Source organism: Columba livia, chromosome 2, assembly GCF_036013475.1.
Source record: "Columba livia isolate bColLiv1 breed racing homer chromosome 2, bColLiv1.pat.W.v2, whole genome shotgun sequence".
NCBI lineage: Eukaryota > Metazoa > Chordata > Aves > Columbiformes > Columbidae > Columba > Columba livia.
In genome coordinates, this window is record NC_088603.1 from 97,241,348 (window position 1) to 97,266,765 (window position 25,418).

A 25,418-nucleotide genomic window follows, 5' to 3' on the forward strand; every position below is an offset into this window, starting at 1 on the left:
CTGTGTTTTTAATCTGCTTTATTTTTAGGTCTCTGTACCCACTGTTCTTCCTCTCATCAAGATTCCTGATATGCTCTGCTTCTGCACTAGGCACCCAGCTTCACCCTTGATCCAAAGCCTGCCCTCTAATACAGGGCCCCTGATGAAGCTCTGGGACCCGAACATCCACCCTCCAGCACAGCTGCTTCATGTTTTGCTTGTGCTACGCAGCTGTCTCAAATAATGACACTTTCAACACAAACACATTATTATTAAAAATATCCTTGGCACTGGTAGGACAGTGGGCTGAGTATGAATATTTTAAAAATACAGGTACACTTGTACTGACAAAGGAGAGAAAGAGCATCCAAGGTGGGAGATGGGGAGGTGTTTCTTTGCAGAGCAATACTATTTTATGCCCAGTTAATGCAATGGTGAACAACCCACAGCTCCAGTAAGTATGTTTTATAACTTGGCTGAATCTTCTTCTCCTTGAGCAAATTTCTATCTGTCAGCAATGTATTTGTACATCATGTTCCTCTGATTTTTTTTTCTTTTTTTTTCTTTTTTTTTTTTTTTTTTAGAATACGTAAGTGTAGTAACTTACTAAAATTAGAAACATTATTCTGGAACATATTATTGAGTACATTCTTTTTCCCCTGAAAGTATGAATTTAGGAAGGTATTTGAACCTTGGGTTTATTAAAAATGCAGTCTCTATCAGCTGATAGTTCTCCACACCCCATTTCCATTTTAGCATTTTGCATCATTTTGACTGAAATTACAGATCTAAAAAAAAAAAAAAACAAACCCACAACAACAAACAACAAACACCAAAAAATACCCAAAACATTGGATAAGGTAAATTTTAAAGCTTTTGCAAAATTTAATACCTCTATTTTTTTCTGTAATGTATATGTCATCACTACAAAGTATGAATAACTTTTAGCAATAATGGATGTGTAAAATAGTTAACTTATGTTTAAGTTTTCCTTGTCTGTAGACCAATTCCTTCAATAAGCTCATGTATTTTACATAAACATATATTTTGGGCTCCTCATGATTAACAGGTCTTATTACTCCATTGTAAGTAATTTGCAACCTTACACAATGGGAAAAACCCCAAAATACTTGTTCGAGACAACCAGATCTAAGTCAGCAACATGTTCCAGAAATGTTGCCCATATCTTAAGAGTTTACTCCTCCACCAACTGGAAACTAGGGAACCAATATCAATGACACCAGTTGGGCTTCCTTTTTTTCCAGAGGATGGTGAGCAAAGAGACAATGCAATTGCCAGGCCTCCAATTACTTTTGCCACCTAACTCTTCAGATCCCAAGCTTGCTAGACACAGCTTCATTTGTACACAGTCTGTATTCTTCTGTCCAGCAGATTGGTATTTAATAGTTGTCTACAAACCATATTTACACACACGTACTTAACCACTATTATGGTTGTTATTCTGGCTTGTATGTGTGCTTTGAAACTGGATTTTATGCATATGTAATTATCTGTGATAGATAACTGTATAGCTGAATAAGAAATAATGAAATTGTATCTATACACGCAAACACATGCAGTCATATGCAAATCCACCTCCATTACTTGATTTATGCTAGTTTGCCAGCATCAGGATGACTCATTATTACTCATCCTCCTTCTGTCCAGAGCAAGGTCTCCACAGTAGCTGACTGCCTCTGTGTCTGTTGTCAAATAACACTGTTTATTAGCATCTAAAATCAGAAACAGCTCATAGCTGTATGCTGTGACCCGGCCTCGTAGTGACAAGGTTTTTCCCCTTCTTTAGCATCAGCGGTGTTTTCATCCACTCCTCAGCAATGCTGGTGAGCACCACCCAGTAACACTTACCAGGCTGAAGTCGCTCTCTGGGGATGACCAGAATCCTTTGCAGGTTGATCTTGACAGGTTGATCTCCAACAGCAGATGATAGCGCAGCAAACACTCTTTGTCAAAGGCACAGAGCAAATGGCACCTCAGAACTGGACTTTCAGCTCCCTGCTGATCTTGAGAGATAAACTGTATCAGTTATGTTACACTCATGTTTTTGCAGACACAAACCCACAAATTCTCATGTAACCTCACGGCCTCAGGATCTTCAGTTTAGGCCAGGGGTGTCAAACTCATTTTCACCAGGGGCCACATCAGCCACAGTGTAGGGGTGAAGTGAAAAAGTAGCACAAATGTGATGTTGACTACAAAAAAAATTAGAAAGCTTTGACTAAATGCCACTGTTACCTTCCCCCCGCCGCCTCCCCCCAATTCATAAAGTGGACTGCCCATTATCTGGATAATAAATTTGGGATTTTCACCTGTCTTCTGGATTTCTTTCTGTGAGGCCACATCAGTTGACTTTTTTTTTTTTTTCCCCAACCAGTCAAAGAGGAGTTTGTCATTAACCCCATAGCTTCTTGGCCCATGTTCTGTTTACTTCTAAAGCACATGCTGTTCTAGAGGCAGCAGACTGGAAGAAGCCTGCTTTCCTACTGACTTGTTTCTTCAGCCCCAAAGTTCTTCCTAGTCCCTTGGAGGCAAATAATCTCCCTTGCTGTCTTTCTGCTAATGTCCCTGAGAAGAGAGCAAGCCTTGAAGCCATCCCTGTGACCTTCAATGGCCATCACAGCTTGCTGTGGCCATGCCAGCCCTGTGCCAGCCATACTTTCTCTTGCTGTCAGTACTCCTGCATGTCAGCCACACAGCTATCAGTGTTTATGAAAGTCTCTCAAGCTTCAGGATGTCCAGATCACTTATTCCTTGAAGGGTAACAGCAAATGTGCGAATGCCTTCCTCCTTCCTCCCCACATCCCAGCAGCGCAAGACCCAGCAGCACCAGGCTGGCCTTGTTCTGCTCCCCCTCTGCCCCGGGAGCTCCAGGACAAGCGCCCGGGGCTGGGTCAGGACCATACCTAGCTCCACCCCCAGCGAGAGCCCGGAGCAAGCCGGAGGTGTGCGCCTGTCCTGGGCTGCTGGGGCCCACAGCAGCGAGCAGCCTGCCGACTACCATGAAACCCAGGAGCATTGCTCCCGGGGAGCAGGCTGGGGAGCGGGAGGGGTGCAGACCCCCTCTCTAACACACGGAGAGGTTTCACGGTCCGGGGGCTCCGACTGCAGCCGCTCCCCGACCCGCGGCAGCGGCCGTCCACGACTCTTCCGCGCCGCGCCCCTCCGGGCTGGCCCGCGGCGGGGCGGGGAGGAGGGAGGAGCCGCCGGCGGAGGAACCGGGCGGGTTTCCTGGCAGGGGCAGCGCTGGCGGCCGGCGCGGCGTGGGCAGGTTCGTGAGAACTTCGTCGAGTCCGCCCGGGGCGGAGGCGCGCCCGTGTCCGCGTCCGTGTCCGGGAGAGGCCGCCCGCCTGCGGTCCCGCCGCCCGCTGGGCATGGCCGGCCGCTTCGGCCGCGGGATGTGCTGGGGCAAGCGGGGCCGGGGCTGTCGGGGCGGGGGCGCGCTGGTGGCCCTGGGGCTGCTGGCTGCCGTCGGTTTCCTCGCCTGGCGACACGGCCCGCCGCCCCGCCATGCCGCCCGCCGCGCCCCCCCGCCGCCCGTCGACGCTGAGCTGCTGCGGAAGCCGGTGTACGCGAAACCAGCCCTGGACCCGGGGGCGCTGGGCGAGCTGGGCCGGGCGGTGCGGCTGGAGCTGAGCCCGGCGGAGAAGCAGCTCCAGGAGGAGAGCATCCGCCGGCACCAGATCAACATCTACCTGAGCGACCGCATCTCGCTGCACCGCCGCCTACCCGAGCGCTGGCACCCGCTGTGAGTACCCGCCGCTCCGCCTGCCGCTGCCGGGTGACCCCGGGGGCAGGTGGGGACGGGGCAGAGCTGCCGTGCCTTGCTCCCGGCGCGGCTCGCTAGAGCGGCTCTTCCCAACAGAGGAGCGTTTGGTGGCAGCGGTCAACACGGGATAATCATGCTGCAGCTCAGCCAGAAATGTGGAAGCTTTTAAAACTTTGTTTCACCCCCGCCCCCCTCCCAAGCGCTTTCAAATCACAGCGTTTGCTCAACACAGTTAAAACCGTCCATTATTTTTGCCTGTCTCCCGCTCCTCCACAAGGCAGAAAAGGTAGCACGTTGGCGGTGCATATCCGACTCGGGAGAGGTCGCTTTCCTCTGGTAGCCCTGTAGTGTGGTTCCAGCGCTTCAGCAATGGCAAACTGAAGTGCTTCTCCTGCTGCTGACCCCTGGATAGGCAGCATCGTGCTTTCCAGTCACTCCCAGCTTTATGAATGTTATGCTTCCCAGATTTCAGCTTCATATTGTATTGAAATGTCTTATACCACACAGTGTAAAGCACGTTGTTTTATCATCAGACTTACCAGAAGCGTGTTGCTGTTTCACTATATAGAAACACTCACAGAGATGCACAATATTCTTTTAAACTGGGACATTACTTGGTCCAGGATGCTTAGTAGCTGGGACAATTTGCTAGATGATGGCATAAGCAATTCTGAACTAAGGGTTAGACACTGTTTGATTAGATGTTTCTAGTTTGCTGGCAGCAATTCAGTGCAGTCGTGAAGTCAGTGCTGCGCAGCAGGTCCAACTGTAAGATCAGTTCTGGCCTGATGCACATAAGCAGTGTCGCTGAGTGGTTCACCTCGCTGCGGGCTGTCCTGTGAGAAGAGCAGCCAGCTGGTGAGAGGAATGGATTGAGTAGTTACAGGAACATGCCTTTAACTAAAGGGGTAGCAAAGAGCTGTAGAAAAAGCAGGGCTCTGTCTCTACCATGCGTTTGCTTCCTGTCAGTGTGTCCTGTCTGGTAGTTCACACAACTGTACTTGTAAGTGCTGAATCTAAAACGTGCATTTTATGATAGCTCCTAAAAAATTGCAGTGCAAGTGGAAGGCCTTTTTATTGTAAATTTAAGTGTAACACTAGGCTTGTTTTTCATAGGCTAAGAAGGACCATTTTAGTTGCGTTTCTACAGAAACAATTTAAATAGCTTCAGTTAATTATTTTGGACTCCTGCCATTTCTCTCAGGATGTTGGAGGAAATGGAAGATCACAATTGTTGAGCAGGGGACATTATAGATAAGGGTGGGGAGATTCTTGAAATTAAAATAATGGGGAGGTGGATTTTTCTCCAATGACACATCCTTTTTGATTTGGATATTGAAATGACAAAATGTATCCAAATCAGAAGGATCGCAAAGTATCAGTGACATAATCTCAGAAATAATTGTCTTCTGATGCTGGGGTTGTATTGTACTGTTGTCGTATCTGCTGGCAGATGCTTCATGCCTTTTCACACAGTTAAATCTAAATTATGGCAGAAACATCACAGAACCTCTATCTAACTCACACAGCAAATATATTAAAAAAAATCCCCAAGGACGATTTTGCAATCAAGTTGTTAACTACCTCTCTTAAGAAGGAAGACTATATAAGAGAAGAAAGTGAAAACAAAAGCAGCATTGAAAAACATGTCACCAAGCCTGTGGTGATAGAAAATTCATTGCTGTTCAGTGTAAGATTAGAGGTTTTACAGGTCAAAATGTCAATTTAGTTTATTTATTTTAAGGTTCATAATGCGTGACCATTCATGATCTTTAATGAACATTTGAGTGGTGGGTGAGGCTACGATGGTAAGATACAAGTAATAATGGTAGACAAAAATGATGCAAAGGCTAAATTTGTAGATGTGATCAATGAAACAATTTTGGTACTTGGAGACCAGAAGGTGACAAGTACACTTGTTGTTGTTGTTGTTAGCAGACTCCCAGAGGAGAACCAGCAAACTGTATGCTGGGAAGCCTTGGATCTCTTCCAGGCATATTATTTACAAACTGTGGTAAGGAAAATAATTAGTAGCGGGTAGGCAGGTGTGATCTACTAAGAGCGAGCTTGGCTTTTGTCAAGGATGACGTGTCTCACAAACCTAGTAGAGTTCTTTGAAGGTTGTAATTATATGGATAAGGAAGTGTGTTGTTATTTTCAAAGGCTTTTGATGAGTTCCTTAAACAGCTGTGAAACAAGGTTGAGATTCCTTACATTTATAAATAAGTAGATAAAAGCTAGGAAGCACTTGTTTTATTTTCTTCTTTTTTTTTTTTTTTTTCATAGTGGAGGGTCACTGGTAAAGTCCTTCACAAATCTGTGTGGGACCCAGTGCTGTTCAACTTGTGGCATGGCCTCCATAAAGAAGTGGCTAATTTACAGCTCTTCAGACTGAAAGACAGACAGGTTACTGGGACAGTCCCTCTTGCTGAGCTGCTGCAATACTAGGTTGATGCATGAAGAGGATAACACAAATTGCTCCACTTCCTTGTTCTAAAAATTCATTTTCTGTAAAGCAGATTCAAAACAAGTATTAATGAGATATTAACAGACAGTATGCTTGAAAACTTTATTCTGGTCTATGGGCTTTTGGTCTGTTTCAGCATATTCTTATGTGTGTGGAGGTAAGTATAGAAATTTTAGATCCCAGGAAAATGGGGGGATGAAAGAAAGGGAAATAAAGATAAGTGACATCCCCACCACCTGGGTGCCCTACTGCTCCTTTTAATGTTAATGCCCTCCCACACTCATCTGTGAACCTATTCGCTGGGTGTGAATTTATGAAAATCACAAACGTGAATCTAGTGAAAACTAGGATTTTGCTAATAAGGTTGAGAATATCTGAATCAGTAAGCCTTTAAACCTGGTCTGCAAAATTATGGATACAAGGTATTGCTTTATTAGAAACTGATGACAAAAGCTTTACCCACTGCTACATGTTGTATGTCCTGGAGCTGCTATCAGACCAGAAATGTAGCAGTAATTATTTGCTAATGCCTATGCCTGGTAATTCTGTGCAGGAAGAGAAGAAGAATATTTTGTTTGGTGTCATTTGACTATGAATCCTATAGAGTTGTTATTTACTTAATTATAAAGTTTCTTCAACTTCAGGTGTTTCTCCTAATAATATATTACTGCCAATGTAAATATTCAGAAGACCTTTATTCCTTCTTGTTCTCACAGACCACTGTAACATGTTTTTTTTTTTTCTGAGAGCTGATCCTGTTGCTATTGAAACACAGACCTGGAGAACTTGACAACTATCGTTTCCTTTAGACAGTTCCTGCTTCCTTTAACTGTCTGCATTTGAGGTCAGCAACTGATAATACTGTGTTTCATCACACAAAAACTCTTTAGTTTTGTTGACGGCTGGAGCTGGGTGTGTGGATATATGTACCTATATGTATATATATATGTTTACATTAAAATAAGTATATTTAAACATACACATAAATAAACATACATATATATATATACACACAAGCTATAATAATGTTCTATTGGTAAAATCTTATGCATAAGAATGTACAGAAATTACTAAATGGTGACACAGTTCATACAAGGCTAGAAGTGAAATGTGCCATAGGGTCAGAGAATGACGGAGATTGGAAGGAAACCTCTGGAGTGGGACTGGAGTCCAACCTCCTGCTTGAAGCACGGCAACTTCAATGTTAGACCTTGTGGCTAAAGGCCATCCTTGTCCTGTCAAATTTTGAAAGTCTCCAAGGATGGAGATTTAACAGCCTCCCTGGAAACCTCTTTCAAGGCTACATGACAGCCACAGTCAATTTCCCCTGCCCTCCAGTCATGATGTTGTCTAGATGGCCCAGGTTGTCTTCCCAATGTCTATCCTTCATTTCTTGAATTTATACACATACGAGAAGCAGCAATTATATTAACAGGAGGTTTAAAACAAGCAAGCATCCTCCGTCAGACGTGGACTTACTGAGGGCTGTGTTGGGGCTGATGCCCTGTAGGTGCAGCGGATGAGCTCTGGGATGTGCATTTTGGGGGCCACTGCTGTGCTGTCCCCCCACACAACAGCGCGGCCACATCCCGTCCTGCCGGGCTTCTCGTCCTGTGCTTGTTTTACAGGACTGCAGGATTAGGCAGACAACTGATAGGGTCTCTTAGACAGCCTTTTATAGCTTATTACAGTGTGTAGGATATAAATTTCCAGTTTTTCTGCTTGGTTTCTTTTAGGTTAAGAAATGTTCTCAAGCATTGTTCCTGATTTTAGACATTCTACCTCCCTTTTTTTTTCCCTTTCTGTTTTTCTCCCAGTAGGGGCACATTACATGTTTATTTCAGGGATGGTTTCTGTAAAATCTCCCCAGCCTTCTTTTGGCTGACTCATGTTACAAAAGGAACAAGGCAGGGATAGGCACTTTTGTGCTGACTCAGTATTTTATGTTGCCTCTTGGATGACAGAAGCCTGAATCAGTCCTTGGGCCTCATTTCACTTGTACTTACAAGCAAATGAATCTGTAAGTTTTCTTTCCTTACCTGGCAAATGATTTTAAGTAGCCAGAAGAGCCCCCGAAATATTGAATGTGGTTGGCATAATAATTAGCAGCTATAAAAAAAGTTTTAGAGGTTTCTTCTTTAATTCTAGATAGTTTTCTGTGTTTTGGAAATAGAGTTCATTTATATATATATATAAAATCATACATATATAAACTATATATATCTAAGTATCTGTGTATATGTATTTAAGTATTTGTATATAGATAGATCTACACAGATACTTAAATTCCTCGGTCACCATCATCTACGCCTGTAATATTATTTATTTTTTTGGGATATTGTCTTTGAGTTTAGCATAACAATGCTGTGATAAGATTTTTCTGACTTTTAAAACTGCTTTTCCTATCTATTCTCAGATTTGAATGTGATTCTCTTACAATCTCACTTGCTACTGTGGTTTGCTTACCTGATAGTATCTCGCTAGCAAATTCCCAGCATAATCCTCAAGATTAGCTCTTGGTCCCCCTTCTGCTCCAAAAATCACAGGATCTGATTTTGACGGGCGCGCTGCTTCTGACAGGAGTTTTAACCTGACCCTGTTGCAGGAAATGCCGCGGCCGCCGGCTGTTTCCTCCCTGTGCACCGCAGCCGCCTGCCCTCGCCCTGGAACTTCGCTTTTGGTTCTTTTCTATAGGTGAAATAGTGCTGGTTACTACTTTTTTGCAGTTCATATAGTAAAAGTGAACTCTTTGGAGTGCTTCTTTGAGGAAGCTTGACCAGGCTGGCGCATCCCTCTTCTCTTGTATGTGTATTTGCTTTAGCAGTTTTGTAACACTATAGTCATTGTTTTGTGGTAGTGTGGTTTTTGTTTTGCCTTATTAATCTTTTTTGTGAGCGTCTCTGGAATGGGTAGTTGGTTACTGGTAACTACATTCATAGTAATAGTAATACCTTTTAGTCATTACTTTATTGTTAGTTGGCAGGATTCCTCTCATGTATAAACCAACTGTAGGCCTGCAAAGCAGTGTGTTTCTGGGACATTTCATTCTTCCCTCATACAGTTAAGTGGGGAAGTAATAAATGTGCTTTTTTTTTTTTTTTTTTTTATAAGCAAGCCTCCACAAATGCTTTGATATTTCAAATATTTTAGTATCTTTGTTTCCTGTCTTGTGTAAAAATATGTCGGTTTTCTTTGTTGTTATTCTTTTGTTTAATCATCACCTGCAAACATTTTCCAGAAGAGCTCAAGTGATTATTTTTTTATCATTTTTCTTTACAGCTTCTGGTAGAGATCTTCAACTTCCTCTGATGTCTAGATGAGTGCTTAGTTTTGGTTGATTTCATTTTTAACATGTCAAAGTTCCCAATCAGTGATAGTAACCACAAATTATCATTAGTATTTTTTTCTTTATTCAAACAGTGCTTTTACTGTATACGATTGTTTGTAAGGGCCAGGTGCACCCACACCCTGCTATTAGTGATGGTTACAATAACGTCTTTCAGTTATTGTATTACTTTGCAAAATGTTTTTCTTGTCCTGAATCAAATTACTTACACCAAAGTAAGTTTCTGACTGCAGGTGCAGGAAATCATATGGCTCTGTGCAAATGTTAAGTGTGTCTTGCTATCTTGGAAGAACATTGCAAACATGGGTAACCAATTGAGCAAAATGAAACCAGTGTTTCAACAAAATAAAATAAAATTTGTTTTTTTCCCCATGGACACATGCAGAAACGGCTTCTTATCTGCGCATCCAAAACCTGGGTTAGGTAGGAACTTCTATTGCCTTTTTTTAACAATTTGGAATTAGGAGGATCTATGGATTTCTTAAAGTCATGGACTTTAGGATATAGATTTAGTCCACCCGCATAGGTGGGCTTTCTAGACAATTTTTTATTAATGTATTTTTAATCTCTCTTAAATAGGTTTGCCTTTTTTTTTTTTTTCTTTCTTCAAACTGCTTTGTAAATATTCTCTTCTATTTCAGATTTCTGAGATTTCTTCCTTGCTTCTTACAATGTTGGTTTTTTTTTCTAGCCAGTGCAGCCCTTTATTATCTGAAATCTTAAAGCAGTGTTTGGCAGTCTGTCTTATCAAGACCTTATTGCACTGAGAGAATTGTTCTTTAAAACATTAAATAATCTGGAAAACCATTTTACAATCCAGCAAGCCTCTGTTTTCAAATGCTTGATCATATCACAGTGTCATAGACTGAACTATATCCTGGAGGGCTCTTTCCTAAAGAGGTTTTTTAGAACAGACACAATTTAGGGGGGGCTTACTTGGGCTGCTGGGCTGGGAGCGGCTGGTGGGAAAGCGTGGGCCAGCATCACTTTAACTCGTGCTGCTTACGTGTTCCAGCATTGCCCTGAATAATTCGGCCATTCTGGTGGTTATCAGCACCTTGCTGATATCTGCTTTGCTAATTGGACCAGGGCACACCTTCCGTAAACGTCAGCACTTTTTCTACAAGATCCGAATACATGTTGGGTATGTAGGTGTGCAAAATCAGGTGCAGCCTTTCCACACTCAGATTAAGACTTTTTCTTTCTCTTTTTTTTTTTTTAAAAAAAAAGAACAGTTGGTTCAGGGTAGTTTTCTGTGAGAAAATATTATAAATTAGTGTGAAAAATTGGGTAGTATTTAGAAGATATAAGAATAATCTGATTTATCATATCCTTTAATTCTGCCAGAGATACTTATGTATCCCATATTTTGATGCAATAGAACTGCATTGCTTTTGGCTCGCACAGTGAATTTTATCCGTTGGTTGCTCTCTGCCACAGAAGGGTGATGAGCAACTGTTCAAACTGGGGTTCAGCCTGGTATAGGTAACACAGCCTCAGTAACTCTGCAGGGTGGCTCAGAAACCAGGGTTGTGACCTGTGTGGTGCTGCTAAGCTTGAGATGCTTGTGGATGGACCTGCTGAACCCTAAGCTGCTGTTGGGAGCAGAAGGGAAGGGAGAAGTAGGGAAGGGGGGACAAGAGGACCCCAGCACAGCTGTGTCCTCTGCTGTGGCTTTGGGAGGAGGAACGTGTTTTCTCTCAGGTGAAGATGCCTGGCAGACCCCCCAAGTTCACATTGCTGCCTCTGTAGTTTATGGGGTGGTGAGTGGAGAAGGTTAAACTGGATGGAGATGCCCATGGCTGCTGCCATTCCTCCAGATCAGCCATATTTAATTTCAGCCTACAAAGTGCCGTATTTGAGCACAACTCTTACTAAAAGGTTATCTGCAGTTTAATTCAATGTCCCAACCCTGTTCAAATTAGGAAGAGAAAAGGAGGTTGTGTTGTGTTGGTGGGTCTGTGACCCACCATAACAAACCCAGCAAGCCCACTGTGTGCAACCCTGAATTAGGATTCTGACAGTGTTTGCTGGGTGATGCTATGGTACTGCGTATATGGCAATGTCACATACCATAGTCACATAAATCGTGTCAAATCAGATATAGCAGTGACATATGCTGTTTTGAACCTCTTGAGAGAAGCTATGCAATCTTGAACTTGCCCGTATTGTCGGGCATTCACATTGAAACTTCAAAAGCAAAACTTACATAGTATATAAGGTATATATTATATACCTTTAGAAAGTATTAAATAATTTATGAACAAATAATTTCTTAGCAAATATTTGAAAACTTACAGAACATTTCATGTTTTTTTCTTAAAATATGAGTAACTGTGCATATTGAACATCAAATTTGGAGATTAAAAAATGTATTTTCCCTTGCTGTATCACTATTGCGGTTGTGGTGAAACACTTACATAAAACTATGTCAGCAACCATTCCTAATTAACTGATGGCAGCATGCCCGGTGTACACACATTCATGCTCTCTCTTTCTGTGTATAGATACACATCTCTAAGAGAAACAGTTCCTTACAATGAAATAAATTGAGTGATTACATTAATTGACACAAATGTTCTCCAAAATAGCCCATTTAATTTTGTTTAGACATTTCCTGACTGATGTCTCCTTAGCTTCTAATAAATAACCTATTGTAAAACTTGCTAACAGAAAATTTTGTAGTGCAGTAGATTCCGAGGTTAAAATATTAAACTTGTCAGCCGTATAGTCTCAGGCTGTGACTTGCGAATGCAGTATGAAAAGGTAAAACCAAGAACCCATAGGAATGTGGATTTATCATTATACACTTTTACATGCTGTACCTCATTGTGCATTTTGTAGAGTTGGATGTTTGAGTAGAGGCTGTAGTGAAAGATCTAGGAAAGATGGTACATGGTGAACATGGTTTTAAGTTTGTGTTTGGGTATGTACCAATATTCTCTCTTCTTGCCTAGAAATTTAGATTAATGGATGAATACAATTAGAATTTCAAAATAGAGATGTTTGGGTTAGCATAAATTGATGAAGAAAAGCTTTGTCTTTTGGCATTTCTTGCTTTAGACCTGTCGTTGAAGCCACAGTGATCAAGCAGGGAGGATTCCTGGAACATGCACCCAGTGTGGCAGAGGGTGCCTATGGGGAGCAGAGGATGATGCTGGAGCAGGTGGCCACTGGAGCAGGGCAGTGTCCCAGTCCCACTCCCCAGGAGGTGGTGGGGCCAGTCCCGGACATGTTTTCTCTGGGTGCAACTGCCCTGTGCACAAGAACTCTACCTGTGCATTTTTTAATGAGGCTGCAGAGAACAGGAACCATCAGAGGGCAGAGGCTGAGCAGGTGTCACTCCTTTGCATCGTGTTATTGTTGTTATCCATTATATATTAGTGTATATCAGTTAAATCCAAGTAGTATTTAAAACTTTCTTTGCTGAGTCTGAAAAAGCTGCTCACATGTGCTGGCAATAGGTTTTTCCGCAGTGACTGATCCCAATATCTGATAACTTTTTCCAAAATCAGCTTGACCAGAGATATTTGTACTTTCCTAAAGAAAATTAACCCATTCAACATGCATACATTTTTAACTTAGGTGTGTTTTTTTAATATATATAATTATTACCTGTGTAAATAGTAAAGTTCCTGTGGTCTAATAAGATAATGAGAGTAGTGAAAGAATATGTCAGACTTCAAATGACAATGCTTCTAGATTTGTTGTCTGTGCTTGGAAATGTCATGTTTACAGGCAACTCATTTCCTTGTGTCTGTTACATTTTTACAAACCATTTGGTAGTTACAACTAGGTTCAAGGGCATGTATCAGTCAGTCATCAGTCAGGACTATAGGTAGTTTCCTGTTGTTTTAACTTCAGCTGTAGAAAAGTTAAACATCTGCTCTATAGGTAAGCCTCTATAGACAAGGGGGAGGTGGGGGCTCACAAAGGTCTGTTTGTCTGCACTAGATAAATGGAGGGTGAGGTGAATCGCCTTCTGGATCTTTATGGACATACAGGGTCCAGATAATTAGCTCAAAGATAGCACTTAGCTTTTAGATTTCTAATGTGACATGCAATTAATCCTGTCTTAACATGATCCTCTATATTGGGAAGGACAGTGTTATGCATTTGAGGGTGCTCTGAAGAGTGCCTTAGTCAGAAACTGAAAGCAGCTTGCAGTATAGACAGTATAAATATACATTCCCAGTATCCACAAAAACATATTCTGGGACTACTGTCACCCGTTTATATCTTCCCTGTCATTTTAATGGCATATTCTAAGTGATACACACTTGTTTTTCTTTCTGAATAACCCAAAGTAGGAATGAAATGATTCACTTGGAAAGTAGGAGCTTGGATACTTGGCTGACACACAGAGAATAAAAAATACATCCTGAAGTTTGCAAAAGTGAATACAAAAGGTGCATTGCTAAAGTGATTCCTCAGTAAACAGAAGTTGGGAAATGGAAAAGCTGAGTTATGACCACTAGGCTTTAAGTCAGGTTTCATACTTGTAGTGGGTTTTTTGAAGCTTATGTATCTTGTGAAGTGGTAATGTTTAGTGTCCGTATGCATGCTGCGTAATTGTTATTCAACAACACTTTGAGCATTTCAATTTCAGGGATTCATTTGTTTTTTCCAAGGTTTTCTTATACTATTATTGTTCCAGGGTTTAAATGCTTTGGGTTTCTAATCTCCCCAGTGGGTTGTTTTTTAAGATTTAGCAAAACTCATTGACATTTCTTTCAGTACAGAAAGATAAGGAGAAGTGTGTTTCGTTTAGCGACAATATTTGTGACTGCTAACAGTTGAGATCTTGTTCCAATCTAGTAAGGAATGTATGTCTTGGTAGAAATTTCTGGGATAAACATGCAAATCTGCATAGAAGTTGAGTAACTTCCCATTTTTTAAAAGTAAAAGTTTAAAAATTCCAGTTGGTCTATACGTGACGATTAGTTTTCCCCAAAACAATGTACTAAAAAGCTAAGCTTTCGGCCATGCTCTGTGTATTTCAGCACGCAAGTTGCGATGGCTCCTTTCATCGGTGAGGTGTCATCCCTGTCCAGCCAGCCCGTTTTGGGGAAGCGGCCTGACAGGGGTCCAGGCCCCACTCAGGGCAGGGCAGCCATGCAGGCCAGCGGCCCGCCCTGCTCTGCACTTGCCTGCTGCCTTCCACCAGGGAGCTAGTCAATAAAACGCCCTTTTCTTTTTTGGCCTCTTTCCTGACTTCAGAAACCTTAGAAACGTGTGCTGTGGTGCGTCCCGCAGGAGGGTGACCTTTTCCTGCAATGGGTGTGCTCAGGGAAGGAGGCAGCAACGCACAGTGAATCACAAGCAGTCTGGGGATTGCCTTGCTCTGTGCCAAGTTAATGTATCCCGTCTCCAGAATGTAATTTTCAGGCAAATCCATTGAAGTCTTTAATCTATAATGAGGCTCATAAGCTTCTTTAGACCTTTTGGGTTTCCTTTTTTAAATAATGGAGTGCAACATTATTATTCCGTAAATCTTTCTGAGATATTTTCCAGAGAAAGCTTGCGTGAATATTTTCTATTTATTTCTTTTTTTTTTTTTCCTTCAGTTTTCTGAAATGGGTAGTTAAATATCCCATTTTCATCAAGAAATTAACTAAAATTACTGGTACAAGTGGCTATGATACATAAGAAGAATCTTACTGGCAGTACTTAGAATAAATGTTTTTCAATAGGCTAAAGTAAATAAGTATTTCAAAAATTAGATTCATACAGTAGGTTTTTCTGCTTAAAAAAAAAAAAAAGGAAAAAAAAAAAGGTAATTAAGATGTCACTCTTTTTTCATGTGTTAATACATGAACATTTGGCAAAATCAATCACTTCTGTCACCAGCCAGTGGTGTGAGGCAGCTCTCTGTGAATGCCCCTGTTTGCCTCAGGACAAGTTACAGCTTGAAGGGATGGGCATTTTTGTATTTCACTGTAAAAGTGTGTGTGTATCTACCTGTCGATGTACATCTGTATGTGTGTGTGCACACATATGCATGTTATACACTGGGTGTCGTTGCATCACATTCCCTTCGTGTTTGAGAGGCACTCTTCTGTGTGCCTGCTCTCCCCAAGTGTCATTTCTCCTCATTGCTTCCTCATTTTCAGGTATTTATTACAAAAGCACTTTACACACTTTTTTGTTCCTCATAAAAATTTTGATTTTAGATTCAGATTTTTTTTTCTTTCTGTACCACAGATCTTAATAAACGTCGCCTAATCTTTAAAGAAACCTAGAAGTCATCTTTTTAAATTGCTAACAGCAGCATTAATTGATCAGGAAATACATCCCAATGTGCTATTAGTAAGTGATTTTCTTCTAATGTCATTTTCTGCATGTTTTGAGGAATTTCAGTTCCCCTAAACTGACCTGAGGGATTTTGCTGTCACATTTTCTGTTGAACAGTTCTAGTTTCCATCTTCAACTCCCAACAGCATAGGTTTTGGAGGACTCGCTGCTGCTATGTTTTGCTGGAAGGGATGTCCTACCTGCTTTGGTGTCTATCATGACCTAGTAGCCTACAGAAGCTGAAAAATGTCCTTTCTTCCCGTATAAGCCTTGGTGAAGCCAGGCAGTAAGCTGGAGGTGTAAGAAAGTTCAAACATCTCTAAACTGTTACTGTTTTTTGTTTATTTTTAACAAAACCGCTCATAGACCATGCTCTAAGGAAAAGGGAGAAATGGTATAGTAATAAATACTGTCATTAAAAAAAAAAATTATTTCAGACCAGGGGTATCTTTAATAATTTACACATTTGGCTCAGCTGAAAGTTTCTTGGCATCCTTATGTTCATTTAGAGAAGTTCATATGTATATTTATAGGAGATCCATTCTGGAGCTTAATCCAAAAGTTTGCAAACTTTCTGGCTCTCCATGGAGCCAAAAACATGCATTTCTATGTCTGTGTTTTTTGCAGATTTCACTATTATATCTTGGCAGTTATGTGGTCTTCCCAAATTCTGCTTCAGTGTACACACATCTCAGTTCTGTTGCTGTTTTTTTTTGCTCTATATGTATTGCGGTTCCTTCGCAGTTATATTTTTACTGTCTAGGACTTGTTTTGTCTTCCTAAGCACAAGTTGTCAGTAATGTATGCTGCTGTTTCTACCACATTTAGGTTTTGTATTACTTTTCTTTCTTTCTGTAATCTGAGGCATGGTTTGGCAACTGCTTGTTCCTCTACTTTGGCTAATTTTGTGCAAAGACAGCTACTGCACAGGGTACCTCCTATTATTTTTATTTATAGATATTTTTGGAATTGCAGAATTTTAGTCATAATGCTGCTGTAAAAGTGGGACTTCTGGAAGCCTGGTTTCCTGGAAGTGTTTACATGACTCTTTCATGTACATACAGTTCCTTTAAAAACCTTTCTATGTTCTTGTTTACAGTTAGTAAGTACCATATGAACTCTTCATTTGAGAATACTATTCTGAAAAATTAACAAATGCTTTTGCACTTGTACTAAAAGTAATACTCTCCCTTACAGATGCAGAGAGAAGAAGTATGATTATTACAGCCTGCCGAAAACCTCCGTTGTGATAGCGTTTTATAATGAGGCTTGGTCAACACTTCTGAGAACTGTTCACAGTGTTCTTGAGACATCTCCAGATATACTTCTGGAAGAAATTATCCTTGTAGATGATTACAGCGACAAAGGTAGGAGGAATAATTCTAAATAATGTTAATTGTTGGTGAGGTCTTCTGGCCAGCCAGTCACAGGAGGAAAAGATATACTGTTTGGGTAACATACCATAAAATTGTCTGACAGTATCTAACTGGAAAATGGATTTCCTTGTAGCATGCCAGTGAAAATCTTGAATTCTGGACTACATTTAGTTTAGAATGAGGAGCCACATTTGTGGTGTTGTGACATGAGTGTTGGCATATATAGATAACTACAGTCTGGTTGGAGCATTTCAGGTTTCCTAATTTGAGCAAATTTTGATTGCTCCAAGGTTTCCCTGGCATAAGGTATAGTAAGGAGCTACCTGGTTATCTGTTTGCATTCGAATTCTGAGACACAAAACAATGCTGGCATTTTCCACCACATGTAAATTGTGTTAAGAATAAAACTTTTCCATGAAAAAAGCATTATACAACGTTTGAGACTCATGTAACAACTTGGAAATGAATTATAGAGGCAAATACAAAGCATTCAGTTTCTCAAAAGTAACCATGATTTGTGTCCATCCAATTTCTGTGCTTTTTCCTTGTCCTTTCCTAACATGGACAGTATAGCAGAATCAGAGTTCAAAATACTGGTAGCTTTAAGGCACCGCTATAAGTAATATGTTACTGAACAAACAGTTTTCTGTAGCATGACGTAAACCGAACATTCCAGAATTATATTCTTCCTTTCTTTTGTTGTTTGTTACAGAACATTTAAAGGAGACTCTGGAAAATTATGTGGCTGGCTTACGCAAGGTGCGTCTTATCCGTGCAAATAAGCGAGAGGGGCTGGTTCGAGCCCGGCTGCTGGGGGCATCTGTAGCCAAAGGCGACATCCTGACGTTCCTGGACTGCCACTGCGAATGCCACGAGGGCTGGCTGGAGCCGCTGCTGGCAAGGTGAGGTTCTGCTTTGGGGTTGTTTTCTGTCCCGCTGCAGAAGAAAAGACGGTTTGGTGCACCTCAGCAGTGGAAAAATGACTCTTTGCAGACATTTACCAAAGGTTACCGCATTCTGGTCCCTGGGGCACTGCCAGTGTTTGTCTCCTGGTCGTGGGGCAGCAAATGGAAGTGTGGAAGATCAGGAGGTGGATTTTTGTTTTCTCCCAATGACCAGGCTGCTCTTTTTCTTCAGAAAAGGGAAAATTTTGTTTTCAGGAAGAGGATTCCTCCCCCAGCTTTGAAACTACCTTGGCAAAGGTGGCTGCTTCTGTCAGCCTGGGTGGTGGATGAGAAGAAGGTCTGGAAAGATGCATGCCCTGAGACATCCCTTGTTGCATGGGAATGTGCACATAAGCAGATTGGAATATAAGTCAACAAACTCCATCTTCCTAGTCCTGAGTGAATCCATCTTTCTAAGCTGGTTCTGATGTAAAGCATCACAGGGTAGAATAGGGGGGAGTTAATGTTACTTCAACACTGACTTTTACTTGGACACCATCTGTCCTGGGACACTGTATTTTACAGCAATGTAGTTTTTCATCTATACTGTATATCTGTTGGACAGTTCAGAAAACTTCCATTGATTAAAACTAAACCAACCAACAAAGAAAAAAATCTGACAAAACCCCCTAAACCTCAGTATACTAGCTCTCTATTACAACTTAGAATATTTATGATATTCTTGAAGCTTCACTCATGCATAGTCAGCAGCCATACATGCACTTTTCCTGCTGTCGGTTCTGCCGCTGATACACCTCACTGCAGCACCCTGCCATCCCCCAATGCATGCAGGAGGCTGTATCGCTTTGCTTGCTGACAGATAATGTCTTTACCCCCTTGGATGCCATTAGCAGATACTGATAGATACAGTACCTGAATCAGACCTCCTAGATATTGTATATAGAAAACCACTGCCTTTAAAGCATAATTCTAAAAAAATCCTTTCCTCAAGGGCAGTGATTCGATTTGCATCCTGTAAAGATTTCTGCCAGGTACTGCAGACTTCAGAGGAGGATGAGACAAAACATCCTTATGCAAACTGGAGGGAGGCTTCCAAAAGCAGATGCTGTCTTGAGGCATGCAAGTCTTCCTGATTCGTGGTGGAAATTGTGTTCTCAAACTTCCCATGTCCACTTGAAATTGTATCTGGATTTTTTTTCCCCTCAAAATTGTCATATTTAATTCGCTTCTAAATTTCACAATGAGTATATGCCAGGTAACTGTGGGTTAACTATGAACAGTATAGATAGTATAATGAAAGGAAAAGGCATAAAATCAAAGAATAGGCATGTTTTTTAACGACTCCACTCTGAGGAAACGTACGTATCTGTGGAGATTGTTCTGTAATTTCTTCACTTCTTTAGCGAACCACTAGATGGCAATCTTGAGGAAGGATTCGAATAATTTTATGTGTAATAAATCACCTTCTGTAAAAAGTTAGTTCTGGCTGTGTCTTGGAATTTTTTCCCTTCTTGCTGCAGATGCAGATGTACATCTCTGAGGGGATGTTTGTGTGGCATATCTGACTCAAATGTATGGGAGAAATACATGAGTGTCAGCAATTTGCAATGCATAGTTGTATTCGTAAGCTGCCTATGCGTTGTGCCATCTAGTTAATTTTTAACTTACAGAAAAGGTGATGGCTTTTCATTTATTTGATTCCTTTCATAACTGAAATCATATGCCAGCTACCTAATTTTTACTCCTTTTCCTTCACAGGAGAAACAAAGCATTTTTACATTTCGTTGGGATTTTTTTTCCTCTGTGTACATATCATTCTCATTGCTTTGTACATAAGTTTTATGCAAATCAAACAGGATATAGCAATATTTGTATAAGCCCTTTTGTGTGCTCTACCAAACAGGATTTAAATGAAAGATCATAAAGAAGAAAACAGCTGTGTCACATCTTCCCTCCAGCAACACGAGACCGTTTCATACTTAAGTCAGTCTTTCTCAACTCAGACAATACTTCTGTGGGACTGCGGCTGTTCTCTGTGGCATTTAACCACCATGAGCTGCTCTGATTTCAGAGTCAGAGTCCCTTGGGCAGCCTGCAGTTTTTAAGTTTAATAATCCCATGAAGAACAAGCTCCCCTCGAGCGGCAGATATATCACATCTCTTCCTTGTTTGGCAATATAATGCATTCAGTTTTCCTTCTCCTCTGGAATATGCAAATCAGAAGTTGCAGGGCTAAAACAAATACCAACATCTTAAATTCAAACAAATCACTTTGTTTCATTGAACTAATAGGAGATGTCTAAGACTAGTGTAGAGAAGATTACTAGAGGGTGATGTAGGAAAAAGACCTTAGCTTGAGCTTGAGCTTGTTCTTGGAGTTGATCTCTCCTAGCACTGAGACAGGCTTTTCCAGAAGTTGAGGTAAAGGCAAAGGATCCCGTTGCTTTTTGTAAGGGCAAACGCTTTTGGAAGGGAATCTGGAAAACCCTGCGCGGCATCAAAAAATGGGAGGAAGGGCTTTATCTCCTTGCAGAAGTAGACCTGCAAGAAATGTTGCAGCTCTGATATATTCTTAGTATGATAAAGATCTTAAGTATCTTTAGATCAACCTTGCTGATAGGTACGTCATTCCGCAGTACTACATTTTTCCTCCTTTTAATCTCCTATGTTGCCAGGCTTTCTGGAGGCCTTCTTCATATGTGCTTCACTGTTGGAGATCTGATTCTCATGTTGCATGTTTTTTTGGTGTTTAAGCTCATGGCTTCTTTTTGCATTATGCTTGCAGTGCTCAGTATAACTTTGTTTGCAAGTGACCACAGTCGCAATAACAACCATGACTTTAAGAGCCAAGAGGCTAGCTGATGTATTATTCATCTTTGCACAACTGTACCATCACGCTGCTCTCTTCATATCTTAAATGCAGCTACCCTGACAAAACAAAATAGATGCTTTTGTTGAGAATGTGGTGCTGGCCATAGCAACCAAGCCAGATGCTGAATGTGTTATCTCAAGCCATCTGGCATACCTTGCTTCCACTGTCCAGTAAGATTGATGCTTGCTGAGGATGCATCAGGATGGACTCAGCTGTAGGCACCTGGCAAGCATCAATCTTCCAGTTTATTCTTGTAGCTATTATTTCCTTGTATTGCAGCATGAATTGAAAAATAGGAAAACTTCATATTTAGTATTTGTAAGCATTCTCTGTTCTTGACAGTTCTAATTTTTAAGAGAAGCATAGGAGGTTCCATCTAAACATGAGGAGAAACTTCTTTACTTTGAGGGTGCCAGAGCACTGGCACAGGCTGCCCAGAGAGGCTGTGGAGTCTCCTTCTCTGGAGACATTCAGACCCACCTGGACACATACCTGTGTGGTGTGATCTGCTCTGGTGAACCTGCTTTAGCAGGTGGGTTGGACTAGATGATCTCCAGAGGTCCCTTCCAACCTCAACCATTCTGTGATTCTGTGAAGTGTCTAATGGGATTCACCTTTTTCTTTTAAAAACATATTAGGATTGCGGAAGAAGAATCAGCTGTCGTGTGCCCTGTTATTGATGTTATTGACTGGAATACATTTGAGTACTTGGGAAATGCTGGTGAGCCACAGATCGGTGGGTTTGACTGGAGGCTGGTCTTCACTTGGCATAGTACACCTGAAAGAGAACAAAAACGGAGGAAGTCCAAGACCGATGTGATCAGGTTAGTTTTTATGCATCTTATGAAACTGTGAACATTACAAGTGGTTTTGATTTGACTTGGAAATGCCGGATGCTAAAAAATATTTGAGAAACGAGCTTATTAGTAAAAGTTACATGTTTTGTTTAGTTCCATATGGAATCCTTATTGCAGGAGTCTATTGACTCCTGCAGGCAAACTCCCACAGACGCTTTTCAGCACACGGAAAGGTTATAACCGATTAACTAATGCTGAAGCATGCCTTCTGTGCAAAGCAGAGATCCGCGTTGTAGAAAATGTATCATGGTCACTGATGAAAAAGGGAAAAAATCATCAACTATAGGAAGGCAAAAGTAGTTCTGAAGATTATGTGTAGCTGTAATGATAGTGGTGGTTCCCTGTGCTGTTTTCTTTATGGGGATGAAATGATACAGCTCTGTCCACCGCAGTTTCTATGGAAGGGTTAACTCACAGGAGCGGATACAGATATCTTCCTTGTGGGTTTTAGTTTTGTTTTGTTTTCAGACAAGTTGCAGTCAGTCAGTGTTATTTGTCACTCCATGCTGTATTTTTAGGAGAGGTAAGGTATGAGTACAAACACTGCATCTGGAAAATGGACACTGACAACAAAATCTTTATAACTGAGGGCCTGCTGTGTTAACTGGGAAGCTGCTGTATTTCACCAGTGTATTGTAAGAAACCAAGCAGCTGTTTGGCATTTTTAACACCATGGTTTTGTTAGTCCTTTCTTTTATTTATGATGTGATCTTACAGACTATAACAAATACAGAATGGTTAATTTTTCTCAGTCTTTTCTAGGTCATTTATCACTATAACGGTACCCACTATTTCACAAATATAATGAACTCATCCTCAACAGAGAGAACATTTTTTTTTTTTTTTTAATGGGAAGAGTGAGGTAGTAATTTAGTCCTTCTCAGCATATATTAGTCCACATCCTCCTTGAGAAGAGTTTCAAAGTTCAGTGAGTGGTTTTGAAGCCTTTAGTTTAAATACAATGCTTTTCTTCTCCATAATGAGAAGAGTTGTCTTTGGCATGCCAAGGGGAAAATTATGAGGGATAAAGCTTCATGGTAGCCCGAGGACTGTGGACTTAGCAAGTGTCTGGAGAAAGCAGTGGTGCTGAGAGTGGTGTCACCCACAGTTGTGCTTGGAAAGATGAGATTTGGAGTGAGACAGAAGAGCCTGACTGGTTATGGAGTTTGGGACTTTTTACTTCTGTCTTATCTCATTCCATTTTTTGAAACAACAAGTGTAAAACGGTGTTCCTTCAAAAACATGGCTGGTAAAATTCATTTTGACAGATTAAGAATAATTGATCACTGTGCCAAGCATTTGTTAATATTTACCTCCACAGCAATTTAGTAAAATTCATAGTGTGTCAGCTGAAGTTAGTTCCAACCAGCATTATGTGCTTGGCACTTTAAAGAGGGTAATTTTCTAAGACTGTAAACAGGAACCATACTGAACAAAACCAGGTTTACGTATATGTACATGTACTACCCTACTGAAGGTACATCTCTTAAGTGCACTGTCACTCCGGGCCTTGCAGTCTTCAGTGAGGATCTGATCTTGACTCTTGATTTTTTTTTTCCCCCAAACTTAGTAAAAAAAATTACAAAATGCAATTAGGCAGATCTTAGAAAGAAAAAAATAATCTGTTTAGGGGCTATACTTACTTAATTCTGCTGAATTGGTGTCTGAGAGTTTTTCCACTGACTATTAATAGGATCAGGAATGTTATTATTAATTACTAAAGCACAAATATTTGTATACTTATTGCTTAAGCAAAATAGTGCACTTATAATTTCAGAGCTGACTAGTATAGTTCTGCCACAAAAAAAGCTTATGTTCTACTATGTGAATGTAAGAGACTAGTCATTTATTTTTGCTCACAAAGACACTATGATTGCAACAATTGTATTAACACGTTTATCTTCTCTGATTTCATTGTGTCAAGGTCAACAAAACCAGGACACATTGTTATTTTTATTTTAATACATTCTGGAGCTTGTTTCAAATACAATTTTTTATCACAAAATTAAATTTAAATGGCTTGATGATAACTGATCAATGTCTGTTACTTTGCATGCAGAAAAAAATGAGAAAATGGAAAATTAAAATCTACTCTTTTTTTTTTTTTTATTTATTTATCCATTGCATTGGTTTGTTAATTTATATTTTTTTGCTTTTTATTTAGTTCAGAATTGCTTTTCTCTTTCATAGGTCTCCGACCATGGCAGGTGGATTGTTTTCCGTGAGCAAGAAGTATTTTGATTATCTTGGTTCATATGACACAGGAATGGAAGTCTGGGGGGGAGAAAACCTTGAATTCTCATTTAGGGTAAGTTGCTCAATTGAAAGGCTTATTCCCGAGAATAAAAACAAGGTTTTTATTTCTTTCTTCATGCCCTTCTACTTAGACAAATGTAGTGTAAGCAAGTATTAAGAAGAGAATATTTTGGGAGATATTTATATGAGTCTCTTCCTTGTTCTCACACTGTTGTAGCTCTATTTGCCTTCTGAATAGCCATTTAAAAACATTTTTTAAAAACATGTCTTTGTTTTGAATGCCAGTATAGAGTTGAAGTAGTGGTGTGATATTAGCAGATGAAGTTTACATTCTGTGGCTTGAAGAGGATTGTTGGAAAGAAACATTTTTAATTCTGTTATGTGACTTGGAGCTCTCACCGCAGCTGATGGGAGTGAACAGGAGGCAGCTGGTGGCACTTACCAATGGGGTGGGACAAAGCAGCCCCTGCCCTTCTTTAAGGCTTTATTCCATTTCACTTCAGGAAGAGTTTGTATAAAGGTTATAAAAGATGATGGGGAAAATATCCAGGAACTGTAGAGCTGTACCCCGCTGGAAGGCAGACCAGTGCTCAGGTGTGAGGCACATAGGTAGCTGGAATGAAAAGGATTTATGGTGGTGGGAGAGAGACGAGATATGAGACACTCCAGACTGACGAGCAAAACAGTTTTGTCCTCAACTCTGTTGTTACCTGTGATGCTGCTTGTTTCCACTGAGCCCTGGCTGCCTATGGTTTGCCCCGTATCACACACTTAGCTTGCTAAAGCAATGCAGGCTGGTATAAGAGGTGCACTGTGAGCTAAGGAGTTGAAACCTTAGTATCTTGGATTTCCTTTTCTTTTTCTGCTCATCATCAGGTATGTTTTATGATCATATTAGCATTTTTATGTGTCACTGGATTGTGGGACAGGAGGGTTGCTGTTTGGTTGTTTGGGGGGTGGGGGAGCAGTTTGTGGGGTTTGGTTTGGTTTTATTTTTTTGTGTGTGTGTGTTTTGTTTGTTTGTTTTTTGTTTGTTTGTTTGTTTGTTTTTTCCCAGGTGACAGCAGATTTCAGATATACATAGTATTTTAATGTTACAAAACCACTTTATTGGGAAAGGAAGCATCAGCAGACTGTCTCACTTGATGTCTGCCTGTTCACCAGAGAAGCCTGGAGTCTTCCTGGCTGCTGTTCCTGTCTCCTGTTGCCTGTAGTGTAGGAATCCTAGCAAAGAGGGCACAAAAATAAGGAAAAAAGAGGATTAGGGTGGATAATAAGC

General features: G+C 40.9%; 2 protein-coding genes across 3 annotated transcripts in view; one reads left to right on the top strand and one right to left on the bottom strand.

The window, feature by feature from the left end:
- The window catches only part of ANKS6 (ankyrin repeat and sterile alpha motif domain containing 6), a 42,864-nt gene extending 39,695 nt beyond the window's left edge, over nucleotides 1-3,169 (bottom strand). Inside the window, exons 1-2 of one of the 2 annotated variants that reach the window (XM_065052919.1) lie at nucleotides 2,904-3,169; nucleotides 1,849-2,003 (exon numbers count right to left, since the gene is read on the bottom strand). The gene's annotated coding sequence lies outside the window, so the exon portion shown is untranslated. The remainder of the gene's footprint in view (nucleotides 1-1,848; nucleotides 2,004-2,903) is intronic. The other variant, XM_065052918.1, reaches the window with a different exon arrangement.
- GALNT12 (polypeptide N-acetylgalactosaminyltransferase 12) overlaps nucleotides 3,145-25,418 on the top strand; it is a 50,448-nt gene continuing 28,174 nt past the window's right edge. The window contains exons 1-5 of the mRNA XM_065052921.1: nucleotides 3,145-3,745; nucleotides 17,071-17,240; nucleotides 17,962-18,151; nucleotides 21,665-21,850; nucleotides 24,074-24,191. Coding sequence (XP_064908993.1) covers nucleotides 3,372-3,745; nucleotides 17,071-17,240; nucleotides 17,962-18,151; nucleotides 21,665-21,850; nucleotides 24,074-24,191 — 1,038 coding nt within the window. The 5' untranslated portion in view covers nucleotides 3,145-3,371. The remainder of the gene's footprint in view (nucleotides 3,746-17,070; nucleotides 17,241-17,961; nucleotides 18,152-21,664; nucleotides 21,851-24,073; nucleotides 24,192-25,418) is intronic.